Source organism: Chiloscyllium plagiosum, chromosome 17, assembly GCF_004010195.1.
Source record: "Chiloscyllium plagiosum isolate BGI_BamShark_2017 chromosome 17, ASM401019v2, whole genome shotgun sequence".
Taxonomy (NCBI): domain Eukaryota; kingdom Metazoa; phylum Chordata; class Chondrichthyes; order Orectolobiformes; family Hemiscylliidae; genus Chiloscyllium; species Chiloscyllium plagiosum.
Window position 1 is genome coordinate 13,719,062 of NC_057726.1, and position 16,878 is coordinate 13,735,939.

The 16,878-nt window shown below is 39.4% G+C and overlaps 1 protein-coding gene across 6 annotated transcripts in view; it reads right to left on the reverse strand.

Moving 5' to 3' along the window:
* wwox (WW domain containing oxidoreductase) overlaps positions 1–16,878 on the reverse strand; it is a 946,567-nt gene that overhangs the window by 181,068 nt on the left and 748,621 nt on the right. For 2 of the 6 annotated variants that reach the window (XM_043706559.1, XM_043706562.1), the window contains exon 9: positions 10,015–10,203. The exons of 2 other annotated variants lie outside the window; for them this stretch is intronic. In XM_043706559.1, coding sequence (XP_043562494.1) covers positions 10,015–10,203 — 189 coding nt within the window. Of the gene's footprint in view, positions 1–4,250; positions 4,339–7,699; positions 7,783–10,014; positions 10,204–16,878 lie in introns of those variants that run through there. 2 more of the 6 variants (XM_043706561.1, XM_043706564.1) reach the window with 2 other exon arrangements.

Genomic DNA, 16,878 nt, shown 5'->3' on the forward strand with positions numbered 1-16,878 from the left:
AAAGGGCCAAAGGGCCTGTTCCTGGGCTGTAAAATTTCTTTGTTCTTTGTTCTATGTTCCAAGGCAGAAATTGATAAATTCTTGACGTCACAAGGAATTAAGGGCTACGGGGAGAATGCGGGTAAGTGGAGTTGAAATGCCCATCAGCCATGATTGAATGGCGGAGTGGACTCGATGGGCTGAATGGCCTTACTTCCGCTCCTATGTCTTATGGTCTTACTAACCTCATTTATTCACATCCAAATCATTTATGTAAATGACAAAAACCAGTAGACCCAGAACTGATCCTTGTGGCACACCACTAGTCACAGGCCTCTCGTCTGCAAAGCAACCCTCCATCACAATCCTCTGTCTCCAACCTTCGAGCCAGTTCTGTATCCAAATGGCTAGTACTCCATTTGATGTAACCTTGCAAATCAGTCTCCTATGTGGAACTTTGTCGAGCGCCTTACAGTAGGGCTAACAACTGAGTCACTGTGCTGCCCAAATGACTACACTTGCACTATGGGGCCACCAAAAGGTACTATATACATATATGTCTTTCTTTCTTCTTGACACTGTAACGCTGAAAAACAGTACAATAAACAAATCAGCTTAATAATGGTACCAGCTCTCTAAATAATCATTAAATTGGAGATCTGAGCAGCCACAGCCTGGGCCGCAAGATGCCACAATAAATTTATTCAGGAGGAATGCAGCATTACATGTGTTACAGTAGAGTAAGTACACAACTTCTGCTCCTGTGCAAATAATTTTAAGGCATGTAACATCATATCCTCTTTTTCCATCCCCTCCCTTCCCCTCCCCTTACCAAGGTCACTCATGGTTAAGTGCTATTTGGTCCTTCGAGGAATTGTAATTGAAAATTATGAAAAGTCAATAAAAAGCAACCCTTTAAATAACTTTCTATTTTTACCCAGACATATTTACTTCACTGGCAAATCTATACTTTGATTCTTTAGAAGGATGTGAATGTTTTATTACAAAGGCTGGGGTTCTGTAATCCTGTTAACAATATGCTCTGGACAGCCTTAAGTCAATTGTATTAAAGAAAAGGCTGCGTATTTGGACCTATCTTTTGCACCAACCTACTATAGTACTGGAATTGATATACACTAAATCCCAAGGCAAATGAGCACATAAAGTATAGATGTGGGCATTTGTCTTGACCATATCTGTCCTTTCATGGGATTCAATCAGATACAGATATTGAGATCACTCTACACTGCCTGAAAATATCTTAACTCTGATCTGGAACAAAGAATGGGTAGTATTACATTCATAGAAATGTTGAAGAAATAGCATAAAAAGTAAAGAAAAAAGGAGAAAAGGCTGCAATATTTTAAATAATAAATAATTAGCCATGACAAGCTCTCTTTAGCATCTGACTCATAGATTAGCTAAAATGTTATAAATAACTTATCTTTACCCCTACAACACCTCCATGATCACTCACACATCTGTTTGAATCCCCTAAATTGGAGAAGATAAGATCATCTCTGATCCTCCTTGAGCCTCATATTAAACTGTTACAAGGCACGCTTTAGCAAAAGAATATTTTAATAATGCAGAAAGGCTTGTCTCGTTTTGTCTCATCTTCCAAGGTAAGCAGAAAAATAATTAGAAGTTAGCCCGGATAGTAAATCCAAGTACAAAATATCTCATGAAGGGTCATCGGACTCAAAAACGTTAACTCTGTTTATCTCTCTACAGATGCTGCCAGACCTACCGTATTTCTCCAGCACACTCAGGTTTTGCTTCAGATTTCCAGTATCCACAACTCTCGAGTTTACAAAATACCTTTGACACTACATTGAAGAACATGTTGCATAGATAAATTTCCAAAGCTACCATGCTGTGATCACAATGCTACCTCAGAATTTCTCTTCAGTGAACAACAATAGGTTTAGCATTTCTTTGGTATGCTTGTAACAATAGTTTCAAATTCATTTGCTTACTCCAATCTGGAAAAAGTAATTTGTTTTTTGTGCAATGTTCTAATGCATGAATATCTTATATCTATGTACACCTCCTGTCAGGTTTTTTTGTTGGAAATTTCCATGTCCATATTTGGAACAATCTACCAATTTTAGCCCTCCAGTCCCATAATACAATGCCAATAGTGGCAGAAAGATGTAATTACAACCAGAAAAGTTTACATGGGCACTTTGAAAGATCATTCGGTTCTGTAAGTTTTCCAATTCAGTAAGTTTCAAGTTGCTTTGGATAAGAATAAGAGTAGTCCTCAAGTGAAAATACTGAATTGGAGGAAGAGTAACTACCACATTATTAGGCAGGAACTGGGGAATGTCAACTGGGGGCAGCTGTTTGAGGGTAAATCAACATCTGGCAAGTGGGAATCTTTTAAAAACCAGTTGATCATTGTTCAGGACCAACATATTCCTGTGAAAATGAAAGATAAGAATGGCAAGATTCAGGAACCTTGAATGACAAGAGAAAGTGAGAGCTTAGTCAAAAAGATAAAGGAGGCATATGTAAGGTTTAGGAAACTGAAGACAGCCAAAGCCCTTGAAGAATACAAAAATATAACTAAAACAAGGAATTAGGACAGCAAAAATGGGCCACGAAATGTCCTTGAAAAACAGAATTAAGGAAAACACATGGCATTTTATATAAATATAAAGTGAGTAGCCAGGGAAAGGGTAGATCCACTCAAGGACAAAGGAGGGAATTTATGCTTGGAACTGGAGGAAGTGGGTAGGTTCTTAATGAATACTTCACACTGGTATCTACAAAGGAGAAGGACATGATGGATGGTGAGTCTCGGGAGGGATATGTTGATATTTTGGGGCATTTCAACATAAAAAAGGAGGACGTGTTGGGTGTTTTGAAAAGCATTAAGGTAGCTAAGTCCCGAGGATCTGATGGGATCTATCCCAGAAAGCTGAGGGAGGCAAGTGAGAAAATTGCTGGGCACTTATACAAAATACTTATATCCTCTTTAGTTACAAGAGAGGTCCCAGGCGACTGCAGAATAGCCTACATTATTCCTCTGTTTAAGAAGGGCACCACTAATAATGTGGGAAATTACAGGCCAGTGAGCCTTAGATCAGCAGTAGGAAGCAGATTCTTAGATATGGGATTAATTCACATTTGGAATAATAAGAATTAATTAGCGATAGGCAGCATGGTTTTGTGCAGGGAAGATCATGTCTCGCAAACTTGATTGAGTTTTTTGAGGAAGTGACAAAAATGATTGATGAGGGCTGGGCAATAGATTTTGTCGATAAGAATTTTAGCAAGGCCTTTGACAAAGTCCTTCATAGCATGCTGATACAGAAGGAGAAGTCACATGGGATCACATGGTGAGCTAGTAAAATAGATACAGGACTGGCTTTGTTGTAGAAGACAGAGAATAGTAGTGGAAGAGCTTTTTTGACTGGAGAACTTTTGCCAGTGGTGTGTATTGCTTATAATATACATAAATGATTTGGAAGAGAATGTGGGTGTTCTGATTGTGAGTTTGAGGATGACACAAAGATTAGGGAGCTGTGGATATTGAAGATGATTTCCAGAGGATACAGCAGGATATAGACAGGTTGGAGACTTGGGTGGAAAAGTGCAGATGGAGTTTAATCTGGACAAATGTGAGTGATGCATTTTGGGAGATCTAATGCAGGTGAGAAGTATACAGTAAATTGCAGAACCCTTAGTAGTATCAACATACAGAGGTATCTAGGCATCCAGATCCACAGTTCCTTGAAAGTGGCAACACAAGTAAATAGAGTGGTCAAGAAGCCTTATGGCATGCTTCCTTCATCAGTCAGAGCATAAAGTATAAAATTGGCAAGTCATGTGCAGCTGTGTAGAACTTTAGCTCGCCATTTTGGGAATATTGCATCCAGTTCTGGTCGCCATAAACCAGGATATTGCCTGGTTCGGAGGGTATTACCTGTCAGGAGGGAAATGACAAACTTAATTTGTTTTTACTTGAATGCCAAAGGGTGAGGGGTGACCAGATAGAAATTTACAAATTTAAAAGAGGCAAGGATAGACAATTGGAGTTGTTCTTCCAGGGCAGAAAGATCAATTACTAGGGGACAGAGGCTTACAGTAAAAGGGGATAAATTTAAAGGAGATATGAGGTAGGTTTTTACACAGAAGGTGGTCAGCGCCTAGAATGTGCTGCCAGAGGTGATGGTGGGGGTGGATACAGTAGCAACACTTAAGAGGCATCTTGATAGATACATGAATAGGTAGGGAATAGAGGGATACAGACCTCATAGTGGCAAAAGGAATTCAGTTTAGAAGAGATCTCGTGCTGGCGCAGTCTTACAGGGCTTAAGGGCCTGTTCCTGTGCTGTACTGTTCCTTGTTCTATAAATGTGAGCATAGAAACTCATAAGAGAAACACAGTTAGGACAGAATTTATGCCATTACAAGGGGAACTAAATCTTGTTTGAGTGCCTAAACTATGACCCAACTTTGAACCACATTTCACGAGATCATTGCAGAAGGGGAACCACTTTCATCCATCAATGTAGTATAGTGGGAAATTAACATGTTAAGAATGCAATAACAATTACATATTACCCCAATTCAAAGAAGGCAAGATAGAAGCACTACTGCTGTATTCAAAATGATGCATGTAAAAATCAAGAGTTTACAAGACGACCTGAGAGCGAAGGAGAGTCCATCTTAGCACCAGATAAGATAGATGTAACAGACTCAGAGCTGGATAGAGCGGCACCAAGAGTTCAGTACATTTATTCACTGCCCAGAGAACACAAAGCAGAATCTATGGAGAGACAGCAATGCAGCCTTAAGTCTATAGCACAATCCATGGATACAACTGTAGCAGCATAAAGTATGTTGACACAGTATTCACTCAAAACATTCCATCCAAAGAGATCCTAACTGCCCTCACACAGAATTAAATTGTTTGTTAAGAAATTCAATGGCTTCTGCCTTCTACAGGTAAACAATCCTTTATCCAAAATCCTTTGGGCCAGTTGTTTATCAGAATTCGGCATTTTTCGGATTTCAGAATAAATGACATTTTCACAGTGAAATTTTAAAAAATGACCAAACAGCAGACACATGTGTGAATAATACAAGCGCTGAGACACAATTGATGCCTGCCAGTGTTGGGCCACGGCACCACATCACATCTGAGTGATGCGGTTCAACTGGGTATGGAGTTGGGTCATCTGTTCACATGCCAAAATGACACTCCACACAAAAAATTTCGGATTTTGGAGCTTTTCAGATTTCGGGATTTTGGATAAAGAATTGTATACCTGTACTAGTACTTCACGGAGTTTCATCTGTACACAAAACACAGAGTTTCAAAACACAAGCCTTAAAATCATATTTTACTAGTCTGAACCTATGTCCCAGTTCTACTTGCATGGTTTAATTTAAAATAATATTTTGGATTGTTAACACTCGTTTATGTCTCTGTAGGATCATTTTCAGGGTGAAAAGTCAAAGACAGTCCAGATTTTCCTCATAACTTAATTTATTGATAATTGATCTGCTCAAAAGCAAGCTGCCTCACTACGAATTACATCCCTAACTATATTCCAGACATATTTTGTGCTTTCCTCTTTAGGAAATACTTTGGGGCAGGTGTTAGAGAGCAAGTTTTAACTGTAGTAGAATTTGCTGGTGGAATCAAACATGCCTGAGTTCAAACATGAGCATGCTGTGAAGGACAAAGACTAAGAACTATCCTCTAGTCATATCTGAATGCAGATAAAGGGACTCTCCTCTCTAAGCCAGTCAGTTAGACAAGAGGAAACAAGATAAATAAAGGAGTTTTTCTCCCAATCTGAAGTCTGGAACTCAGTCACAGTCAAAAGAAATCAGAACAACCGAATCTCAATCAACCTACAAAACTAAGCATCTTGAAATCCCTGGTTCAATTCCCAACATCCACACTGCTGGTGACCTCAGGGACTGATTTGTGTTTACTTTTTAAACTTTATCTTTTTAGACTCACTTCTTATTTCCAACCTGAGTACTGTGTTACTAATTCTTCTTATGCTTAGTAATTAATAAACTCACTCTTTTAAAGCTGTGGTTAATTGCCTCCTTTTAAAATACAAGTTCATTTGAGTCTGCAAGAAAGGGAAGGAATGCTTTCCAAATTAATCTTGTTGCAACCAACAGGAAGGGAGCCAGTTGATTCCTTCCCCCTCCCCCACACCTGGAGCTTAATCATTTGCAATATCAAGAGAACCTCACCTGGCCCTCAACAAAACTAATTCTAATGCAATATGCTTATTTGTTTTAAATCATTTCTCCTGTTGCTTTGTACACTTATTCTTTTCCACCTCTTTCTTTAATTTCTGAACTGCTTCTGCTTGTTCCACTGTCCGTCCCTGCTTGGTGTGATGTGTAGCCATCACCACTTTGCACTGGATTTCTCCGTTCACACCATGTGTGTGAGGTAGATGCTGGATTAGCCCCAGGGTTGAAATGTGAGGTCCCTAACCCAGTACAGTAATTCCCTCACCAACCCAATACAACATCCAGATCATCGCTACATGACAGCACAGATCAAATATGGGCCCAATCTGATCTACATTCTTTAGTGCTGCACCACACAATGGATTTATTCAGAGCTGTCAGGAAACCAGCACAAATATTTTGAATCCAACTGCTTGTGTTTTTATTTTATTATCTCTCAATATGAGTCTGAGGCTGAGATATTACACATTTCTGGTGTAAAATACTTCTACTGAGAGAGGTCATTTCTGAACCTCTTTCCCTTCACGAACAGGCATTTCAATTGCTTTCCAAGACATTCCACTCCACTATGTCAAAATATTAACAAGAAATGAACACCAGATCAGTGTTTATATTCAGGTTTATTTCTCTATAATAAAAAGAAAGATGGCAATCATTTCAAGAAAGTGATTTGTCAAAAATCAACCTTCATTCATTTAGCACACCCTGAAGTGCTTGGGGATTAGCAAAAAAGCTAACACTTAGATCGATACAAATGTTTGCAAATTACTCCTTATAGAAATGCTGTCATGTAAAAATTACAGGGGGAGTGGTTTAGGAATATGGCTGCTCAATCATTGGGACACAGGTTGTTCAGGTAGTGTGGACGCACCAGCAGCTTTGCACCTCTCAGGACACAGACATGTCAAAGACAAGTTAGTTGCCCAACTGCAAAGTAGGGATAATCTGAATGGTTTTGCCCCCAGTGACTGACTTTGTGTTGACAGTGTTTGATTTAGTGCCTGAAAGGCATTTCACAAGGCAGCCAACAGGAGAATAGGAGGGGAGGTGGAGAAGACAAGAGAAATAAAAACAAACAACAAAATCAGGAACACAGGAACTTCATTCTTTCCCACTGAGGGATGTTACATTTGCGCCTTGCCCAGAGAGTGCAAGAAAAATATCTGACAGAAACCACTTCAAAACAGTAACACATTTATAACATGGATTCTCTGAAATCATAAAAAATGAGCTCTTAAAAATAACAAATGAACTTCGAATTGCTTCGCTTCAGAGAACTCCCATATGTTTTTAGGTCTGCTGTGAGACACAACTTCTGTGGATTAATAGATGTCGTGTGATGCTTTTCTTTTCCATGGAGATCTGTACCAAATCAAGGCTGAAAGCTCTTGGCAGATAGATGCGAATGGAAATTGTCACGCCAAAATCAAAATCTAAACTAATACTGCGAAGGAAGTATGCAAATGTTTCCTTTCAATTTTACCTTCTGATGATTTCATTTCTTTTCCCCTCACTGTCTCCCTCAGTTTTATTCTGGGCTGCCTCTTGGGACTGCATGCAAGATTTCTATACATTTAAAACAAAGCAAACAGAACAGATGTAAAAGTGGATGTCAGTTATATGACCTGATTCGAAAAGCTTCAGAGATCGCAGCCTTCCTCACCAGCCACTTCCATAGCCACTGTTCCTCACCAGCCACTATTATTTTTTGCCAAATCCCAATGGATTAGCCATTGCAGTAAAACATCAGAAAAATAAATCATAATTAATCTGTCACTAGATTATCACTCAAGCCTGCCCACGAGATGATTCAGATCAGAAATTTGAACAAAGGGGCAAGAATTTGTCTTGGATGATAATACATTGCCCACCTGTTAGATAGTTTATGTTAAAGTCAAGATAATGGAAAATTAGGTAGGGATATATCACTTTATTTTGGACAACTGGCTAAGGCATATTCCTACCTCAAAGAATTATCTGAAACCAAAACGTTTTTTGACCTGTTTATTGATCCCCACCCCCCCTCCCGAGAAGACAGGCAGATCACTGAAGCTTTGTCAGAAAGCTTGTGTTTGCATTAAGCATGGTGTGGCAGAAACCAGCATCTTGATTGGAATGTCTTTTTCAGTTTTGCATTTGTTGTAGGTATCCTCACCCCTTATTCACTCTTTAAGGTAACTAAAAGGGTATCTTTAATTAAATAGTCCTCAAAGATCACACAAACACAACCAATCAGCTGAGCTTGTGTCAGTTATGTCTGATGGATGCATCAAACTGCAGTGACAGTCTTAAATTCTGCTGTAGTTGCTGAAAGATGTCTCTGGATAAAGATTCCACTTTCCTTGCCACTGTAGTAAAGACCCCATAGTTCCAGTGGACCATTGGGCTGTACTCTCATTACAGAGAGAGAGGGTAGGTGGGGTGGAGGACTGGTGTTAAGTTTAACCTGGACACAAATGGTGCTTGAGGAGAGAATTCCAAAGTTTGAGGAGAAGGCAGCAAAAGCTCACCCATGAACAACCAGAACAGCGAAAATGCAGGAGTCCAAAATTGGGGAAGAGCAGAGGTCACAGAAAGTTCTGAGGCAGGAATAGACTACACAATAGGAAAGGATGAGACCATGGGAGGTTTTAAGTACAAGTTTCTTTTCCTAGGTAAAGATTTGTGGATTGAAGTTCCTTGAAAGAGGTAGTCCTCTTCATCCAAATCCAGCAGGACACTCATTTCCCACCCGACCTGCACATGAAATTCCTATCTATGGTTTGTTGTTATGTCTTCCATTCCTGGCTCATTTGGCAGTGCAATTACACTGGTACTAGCTACCCATTGATAACACACCCAAGTGATTATCCTTCAAATCCAAGCTGAGACTGCGACTGTATATTGAGTTATCTTATGACTGCTCTTTACATTCAGTCATTGCTCCTGAGATGTCAATATTTGCAGAAAATCATAAATGCACTGTGATTTTCAAGTTGTTCATCAAGCACATCTTCTGTTGTACAATGGATAGTGCCATTATTTTCCCAGTAGCTGTGGACACAAGGACCTTCCCCCTTTCATTTAGATTATTAACAGTTGAACATTGTTTCTTTCTCCACTGAAATGAGTAGAGTCAGTTCCTAAGTAAGTAGAAGTCTTATCTTAGAGCTTCAATCTTGTTTAAGAATTAGTCAAAAAGACTTGGGGCCTAGGCTTAACAGAGACTGTATTTCAATAATGAATTAGAAGTCTGATTATATAATTTACTTATAATCTTGTAATAGGAAAATGATGTGACACCACCCCAGGGGATCATGGAATGTCAGAGCTGGAGAAATATGAAACACAATGAAACTTTCAGTTAGTAAATGGAAGAGAACGTAAAGAATCATTGAAGGAGATGACTGTTATTAGAGCTTGGTTGCATTTTAATAATATTTTAAAGCATTTCTACTGATCTAAAAAGACAGCATTCAGTGGGACTCAGAGACATCTGAAGGTAAATTTGAATTTTATTTTTACAATGACAGAGTTTTTCAATAGATTAAAGTGAGTATGGAGTTGATGTTGCATTTCTCATGTTAATTCTTTGAGAAATGTAAGGTGGGAGTGGAAATGCCACTAATTATACACAAGTAACAGCCAGATTCATTAAATAGAATGGTCAAAATCAATGGGGCGCAGATGCTGGAAATAAAAACAAAAAGCACTGGAAATACTCAACAGATCAGGCAGTAACTGTGTAGAGAGACAGAGCTAACGTTTCAAGTTATTGATGTTCTGGCACAACATGCTTTCCTCAGCAACATCCCCTACCTTGCCCCACAAAGGTGAATGAGAAAGCAGGCACGAAACATCTCCGATAACAGAACTGAGCGTCACCAAGATGCTTGTGGAGATAGGCTGATAATAATGCCTTGCTGATTCTTCAGACCTATGCCTGCGTTCAGTCAGGCTCCTGATGAAATTTTCCTGGAACTTCCCAATCACGATTCTCAGGAAACTCTGAAAGCAATTTGTGTGCAATGAGTTAGCCCGAAGTGTGGTGACTTCTGTGGTGTGAAAAAACACTGGTGCGAACACAAAGCAATCTCCCAATGAAATGAATGACTGGTTAGCCTTTTCTTAAAACTGTTCAGCACTGATAAAAATGTGGCTATGAATATGGAATTTCACAACAAAAACTGACAGCTGTTTGCATGAAAACTTACATGCTTTTCTACATTTCCTGTGCTTGGGAAAATATTGACAAGATTAAATACTATTATTAGCAATATGGAATCTCACTGCAACTCCTCCACCCAGGATGCAGTATTTCTTGAAAGTAAAACTCATGTTGTTTTCTTTTCTTTCATAAGGAATTTTGCGGCTAGTTTATTCGAATCTTTCCCACTGAATCCCACAATAAATGGTTGGCATGCTCTCAGTAGCTAAATCCTAAGCTCTGCAGTTCCTGTCTTCAATCAGGCAATATGGAGAACTTGGCTGGAACCTACAATAGTATATAAAATAACAATGTTTTTAATAAATACATTACAATCTCAGATTTTCATATTTTGATTAGATTAGATTCCCTACAGTGTGGAAACAGGCCATTCGGCCCAATGAGTCCACACCAACCCTCCGTAGAGCAACCCACCCAGACCCATTCCCCTACATTCACCCGTGACCAATGCACCTAACATTACAGGCAATTTAGCACGGCCAATTCACCAAACTTGCACATCTTTGGACTGTGGGAGGAAACCGGAGCACCCGGAGGAAACCCACGCGGAGAATGTGCAAACTCCACACAGACAGTTGCCTGAGGCGGGAATTGAACCCGGGTCTCTGGTGCTGTGAGGCAGCAGTGCTAACCACTGAGCCACCATGCCTTTACAGAATTCTTTAACAGATATTGGCATTTCTGACTAGGCCAGCTTTTATTGTTCATCAGTAATTGCCCAGAGGTTAAGAATTAACAGCACTGTTGTGAGTCTGGAGTCACATGTAGACCAGGAGAAAGTGTGGACTGCTGGGGATCAGAGTCAAAAAGTGTGGCACTGGAAAAGCACAGGAGGTCAGGCAGCACCCAAGGAGCAGGAGAATTGACATTTTGGACATAAGCCCCTCATTCCTGATTCTCCTGCTCCTCAAATGCTGCCTGACCTGCTGAGCTTTTCCTGTGCCATACTTTTCATTACATGTAGACAAGACCAAGTAAGTGTGATAGATTTCATTCCCTAAAGGACATCAGTAAACAAGATTGGTTTTTTCAATAATCAACAATGGCTACATAGTTGCCACTAAAATAGTTTTTTTTAAAAATTCAGATTGTTATTCAATTTAAATTTCTCTATGGGCTGTAGTGGGATTTGAACCCTTGTACCAGGACATTGAGTTCTGGATCAGAAGTCCAGTGATACTATCAGTACATCATTGCCTCTCAGGCATATTGCTGCATGTTGATATGTAACATGCAAAAGTAATCATATATTGAATGTTATTTCACTGCTTTATTGCAGTTTTGTTTTTCCCTGGTGTCTGGGCTGACATTAATCACTAAGTGTTAGAATGGGGTCACATTGAAAAATAATTTGGGAATCCCTGATTCTTTGACCAAGGTTTTTCAGCTCTGATCTCCAGCATCTGCAGTCCTCACTTTCCCCTCAAATAGCCAAAATGAGTTCATATCGGAACCTTAATCCTGCATCTTTCACACCTTCCCTCAGGCTCACTTGCGACTAATCTTATGTAGAAACCATCTATCTCTATGCTCAGAAAACTACTGGATTCCTTTCTTGACCTTTATGCAAGCTGACATTTTTTTGTCTTAATATTGTTATGAACTAGACCAAACACCCTCAAAATATATTAAGAAGATAGCCTAGAAGGTAGCAACCATTTTTTATTTTTAAAGGCAAGTGCAAGGCATTGTTCTGGATATTCAGAAATTTAATTGGTCAAACTACCAGGTTTGAAGCAATACACATTCTATTCATACACTACAGTTAACATCCAAACAAAAGAACAAAGAATTGGAATACCTTAACTCTACTGGAAATCTTGACAGAATAACAGATTACTTTACAACTAAACAGCAACTGTTCCAATATAGTAACATCCCATAAACTCATCCTTCACAAAGGCAAATTCAATAAAATAGATTGTTTCACAGGGCATTCTACCAACAGGAAGAGAACCCAAGCCTTTAGCTGTTACAGAAAGAGAAATAACAGCTTCCACACCTGGCTTCAAGACCTCAGCAACTGATGAAAGCTAAGACATACACATATTCTGGCTCTTTGGGAGCTTGATCCCACCCTTCATGCTGCTTCTATTGTTCAACTTTAAAATAACACAAAGCTTGCTGGGCTCAGAGCAGACAGCTTGGCTCTAAGTTTACAGCACCTGCTTTTAAAAACAAAATGACAGAACACTTCCTATTTAAAGGCACATCTTGCAACAATATCTAATAAGTAACGTGAGACAAATTCTGTATGCTAACACTCCCATGAAGCAGTTTGGATTAGTTGACCATGCTAAAGGCAAGTTATTATTGCTCAAAAAAGCATGGTGAATGTCTGTTGAGTGATACATTGAATGCAGCATGAGTCAGAACCAGGTTCTCAGGACTACCAACTTGCTGTTTCTCTAACATATCCTTATCTACGTGGACACATTCAGTGATGAATATTGGATTATTATATGTTTACTAATGCCATTTTGTATTACTGAATCACAAAGAAGCCTCCAATTGCACAATGAACTGAAAGCAGCAACACCAATGCTCAGTCATCTGGACACAGAACATACACAAAGCCTCAGCACACTTTGCTGCCACAGGGATTTACAGTATCTGTCAAATGGCCAGCTTACTACAAATCATTCACTCCTGTAGCCTTCCACAAGGTTTTTGAGTTATATCCTGGAGGGCCAGACTCACTCAGTTAAGGTATTTGTCATGTAATAATTTGTCATATAATTCAATCTGAATTAATTATTGAAAATCATAACGTTGAATGAGGCTTACATCTGGTAAGTTAATTCAAAAATATTTATAATAATTATGTGCAGATCCATTGGTGTTTTGGGGTGAATTACAGATGGATATACAGATGAATAGATCTGAGCAGTCAGCTCAATATTAAATTAACTTGTGTGCCTCTGCAATTCAATTTTTCTTCATTTAAATCTTTCTCCAATTCTATTTAAGGACCTTCTTTCATTAAAACCGTACTTGATGTTGTTTAGAAAGTGGACACATTAAGAGTGATTGTACTTCAATCCCCTCAGCCAAAATAACCACTGGTGTAGGGACAGTCTGGATAATGCCTGATTTCCATTCTTCACTACCCACTGCCTCTCTTTAATTCCCTCTTTCACCTACACACATCCAGCAACTGAGAGGAGCTCATGGATTTACTTGCCATTAAGAGTAAGCTGTTCCCTTCTCCTTACTCAAAGGTGCATTGCAAAGGTAACAGGATAATTGCATGGAGGGAGTAAGGAAGGATAGGATATGTTAATAAGATGAGCTGAGGGAATGTCAATGAAGCACTGAAAACCAGCATTGGCAGATTGGACTGAATGGCCTATTCCTGTGCTAGAAATTCAGTGGGATACCGCATAATAAGACAAACCCCTCAAATTCCTGAAGAAGGGCTCATGCCCGAAATATCAATTCTCCTGCTCCTTGGATGCTGCCTGACCTGCTGTGCTTTTCCAGCAACACATTTTCAGCTCTGATCTCCAGCATCTGCAGTCCTCAAATAGCCAAAATGAGTTCATATCGGAACCTTAATCCTGCATCTTTCACACCTTCCCTCAGGCTCACTTGCAACTGATCTTATGTAGAAACCATCTATCTCTATGCTCAGAAAACTACTGGTTTCCTTTCTTTACCTTTATGCAAGCTGACATTACACACTGATCCCTCTCCTCAGGTAGCATTCTTTTCAAAACTGCAATCATCATCCCTCTCTTCAAAAATGTGTTGCCATCTCCCAAATGCATGCCTATCTTCCTGGTAACTCCATGTTTGAATCTAATCAGATGTATTCTTCTGTCCTGAAATGGCCCGAAACAAAATCACAAATGATTTCATGATAAATGGGTGCTTTACCTCCTATTTATCCTTGACCCCTCAGTTGCCTCTGACATAGCTGTTCATCGACGTTTCGGGCATAAGCCCTTCTTCAACACGATAATTGCATGGAGGGAGTAAGGAAGGATAGGATATGTTAATAAGATGAGCTGAGGGAATGTCAATGAAGCACTGAAAACCAGCATTGGCAGATTGGACTGAATGGCCAATTCCTGTGCTATAAATTCAGTGGGATACCGCATAATAAGACAAACCCCTCAAATTCCTGAAGAAGGGCTTATGCCCGAAACGTCGATTCTCCTGTTCCCTGGATGCTGTCTGACCTGCTGCGCTTTTCCAGCAACACATTTCCAGCTCTGATCTCCAGCATCTGCAGACCTCACTTTCTCCCCTTCAAAGCCTCCAATCCACTTTTCCAGGATACGGTTCTACTCTTATCAAACTGCAGCCAGATCATTTGTAGTAATGGTTTCACTCCCTCAGTCTGCACTGTGTTGCCATTTTAACAAACGTGAATACTGGATAAGTCAAATCTCAGAGGGAAACCTGGCTTGATAGATCATATGTTATTTAATTATCATGGTGGTCAGTCACTGAACGTATTCACATGAAGCTTTGTTTTTCTAACAAAGGAACATAAGTTGAATACACAAAAGAAACATAAATGACAAGTTCTAAATATATAAGACAGTTTTGAGAGACTTTAACAGCGAAAGGAAAGATTCAATCCTTTCTCCAGAAATATCTTTGCCAGTCCTTTATCACTCCTATCTTAACTCTTTAATTTTTTCACTCTTTGTGGCCTCGGAAATGTAAGACTCCTTTTCAGTTCTCGGTCCTGAAGACTTCATTCCAGCTCTAATAGTCTGAAGTTTTCTTTCCATTTCTGACAGCCTGGAGATTTCTACCAACTCATACCATCAGGAGATGTCGACAGAAACTAAATAAACTGTTCTTCTGTTGACATTTAAAGGACATTTAGACATGTACATGGAGAAGAAAGGTTTAGAGGGATATGAGTTGAACACAGACAAATGGAACTGGTTCAGTTTAGAAAACCTGGTTGACATGGGTAGGTGGGCCAAACGGCCTGTTTCCATGCTGTTTGACTCTATGACTCTATGAATGATTTATCTTCTCAACAAGAATGTGACTGTAACCCCAGGTCTGTCTTTCTGGATGTCAAGAAAAATCACACAACAGCAGGTTACAGTCCAACAGGTTTATTTGAAAGTACAAGCTTGTACTTTTAGATAAACCCCTTGGACTATAACCTGGTGTTGTGTGATTTTTAACTTTGTCTACCCCAGTCCACCGCCAGCACCTCCACATCATTTCTGGGTTTTATAACAGCTTCATTTTGTCAATGTTAACTTCCTAGGTAGTTTATCTAGTCATTTAGTTTAAGTTTCATACTTTCTTGAAAATTGTGTTTGAATTCATTGATTAAAAATCAACTTTAAACAAGATGGAATTGATACTTAGCACAAATCAAAAGTTTATAAAAAATAATTTAACATATTTTGCTTTCGTTTTGTTTACATGAGTGTTCTTCACAGAAATAAAACGAGAATTCTCTTTTTCCACGACTTTTAAATCCAAAATCACAAATAACAACAATGTATGATAAATCTCGATCATAACTGGATCTATTCTTGGTCAATCAACTCTTCCTCAAGTGCAAACTGTCCTTTAGTAGCATACCCAAAGACATTGCATCAATTACTGTGTTGATAATAACTAGGTCTACTTGTCCATCAACTGAATTAACTTTTCTACTGTGCTAGTGTTGTCAGGTTGATTAACTAATGTGGAGTCTTGGATGGGTTGCAAGTTCCTTCAGTCTTTGTGCCTGCCCAGCACCCTATCCTCGCTATTCTTTGCTTTTTCTTCTTGCATTCTCTGTTGCATTGACTTTATCTGTTTGAAATAACCACATTCTACTTAACCTGAAGCACTGCTTCCAACCTCACAACCTCAGGAACACAGAGATGACTTCCATCTACTTCCTCATATATTGTCCATTTTTGCCTCTTTCTCAACCTTTTTCATGCTGAAAAGCCCATTCATTAACTATATTAGCTCTAAATATGACAGGTGTAATGCTCTCCTAGTCATTTCCATCCTTCGTGCTGCGGAAAAATCCCATTTTACAACCAAATTTCCTCAAATGCCCATGATTTAAAACTTAATTCTTTTTGGGATTTTGTTCTTTTATCTCTTTGTAATTCTTCCAGGCCAGGAAAGCCACCCCAACAATTCTCTTAGAGTCATAGAGTCATAGAGATGCACAGCATGGAAACAGACCCTTCGGACAACCCATCCATGCCGACCAGATATCCCAATCCGACCAGATATCCCAACCCAATCTAGTCCCACCTGCCAGCACCCAGCCCATATCCCTCCAAATCCTTTCTATTCATATACCCATCCAAATGCCTCTTAAATGTTGCAATTGTACCAGCCTCAACCACATCCTCTGGCAGTTCATTCCATACACGTACCACCCTCTGCGTGAAAAAGTTGCCCCTTCGGTCTCTTTTATATCTTTCCCCTCTCACCCTAAATCTATGCCCTCTAGTTCTGGACTCCCC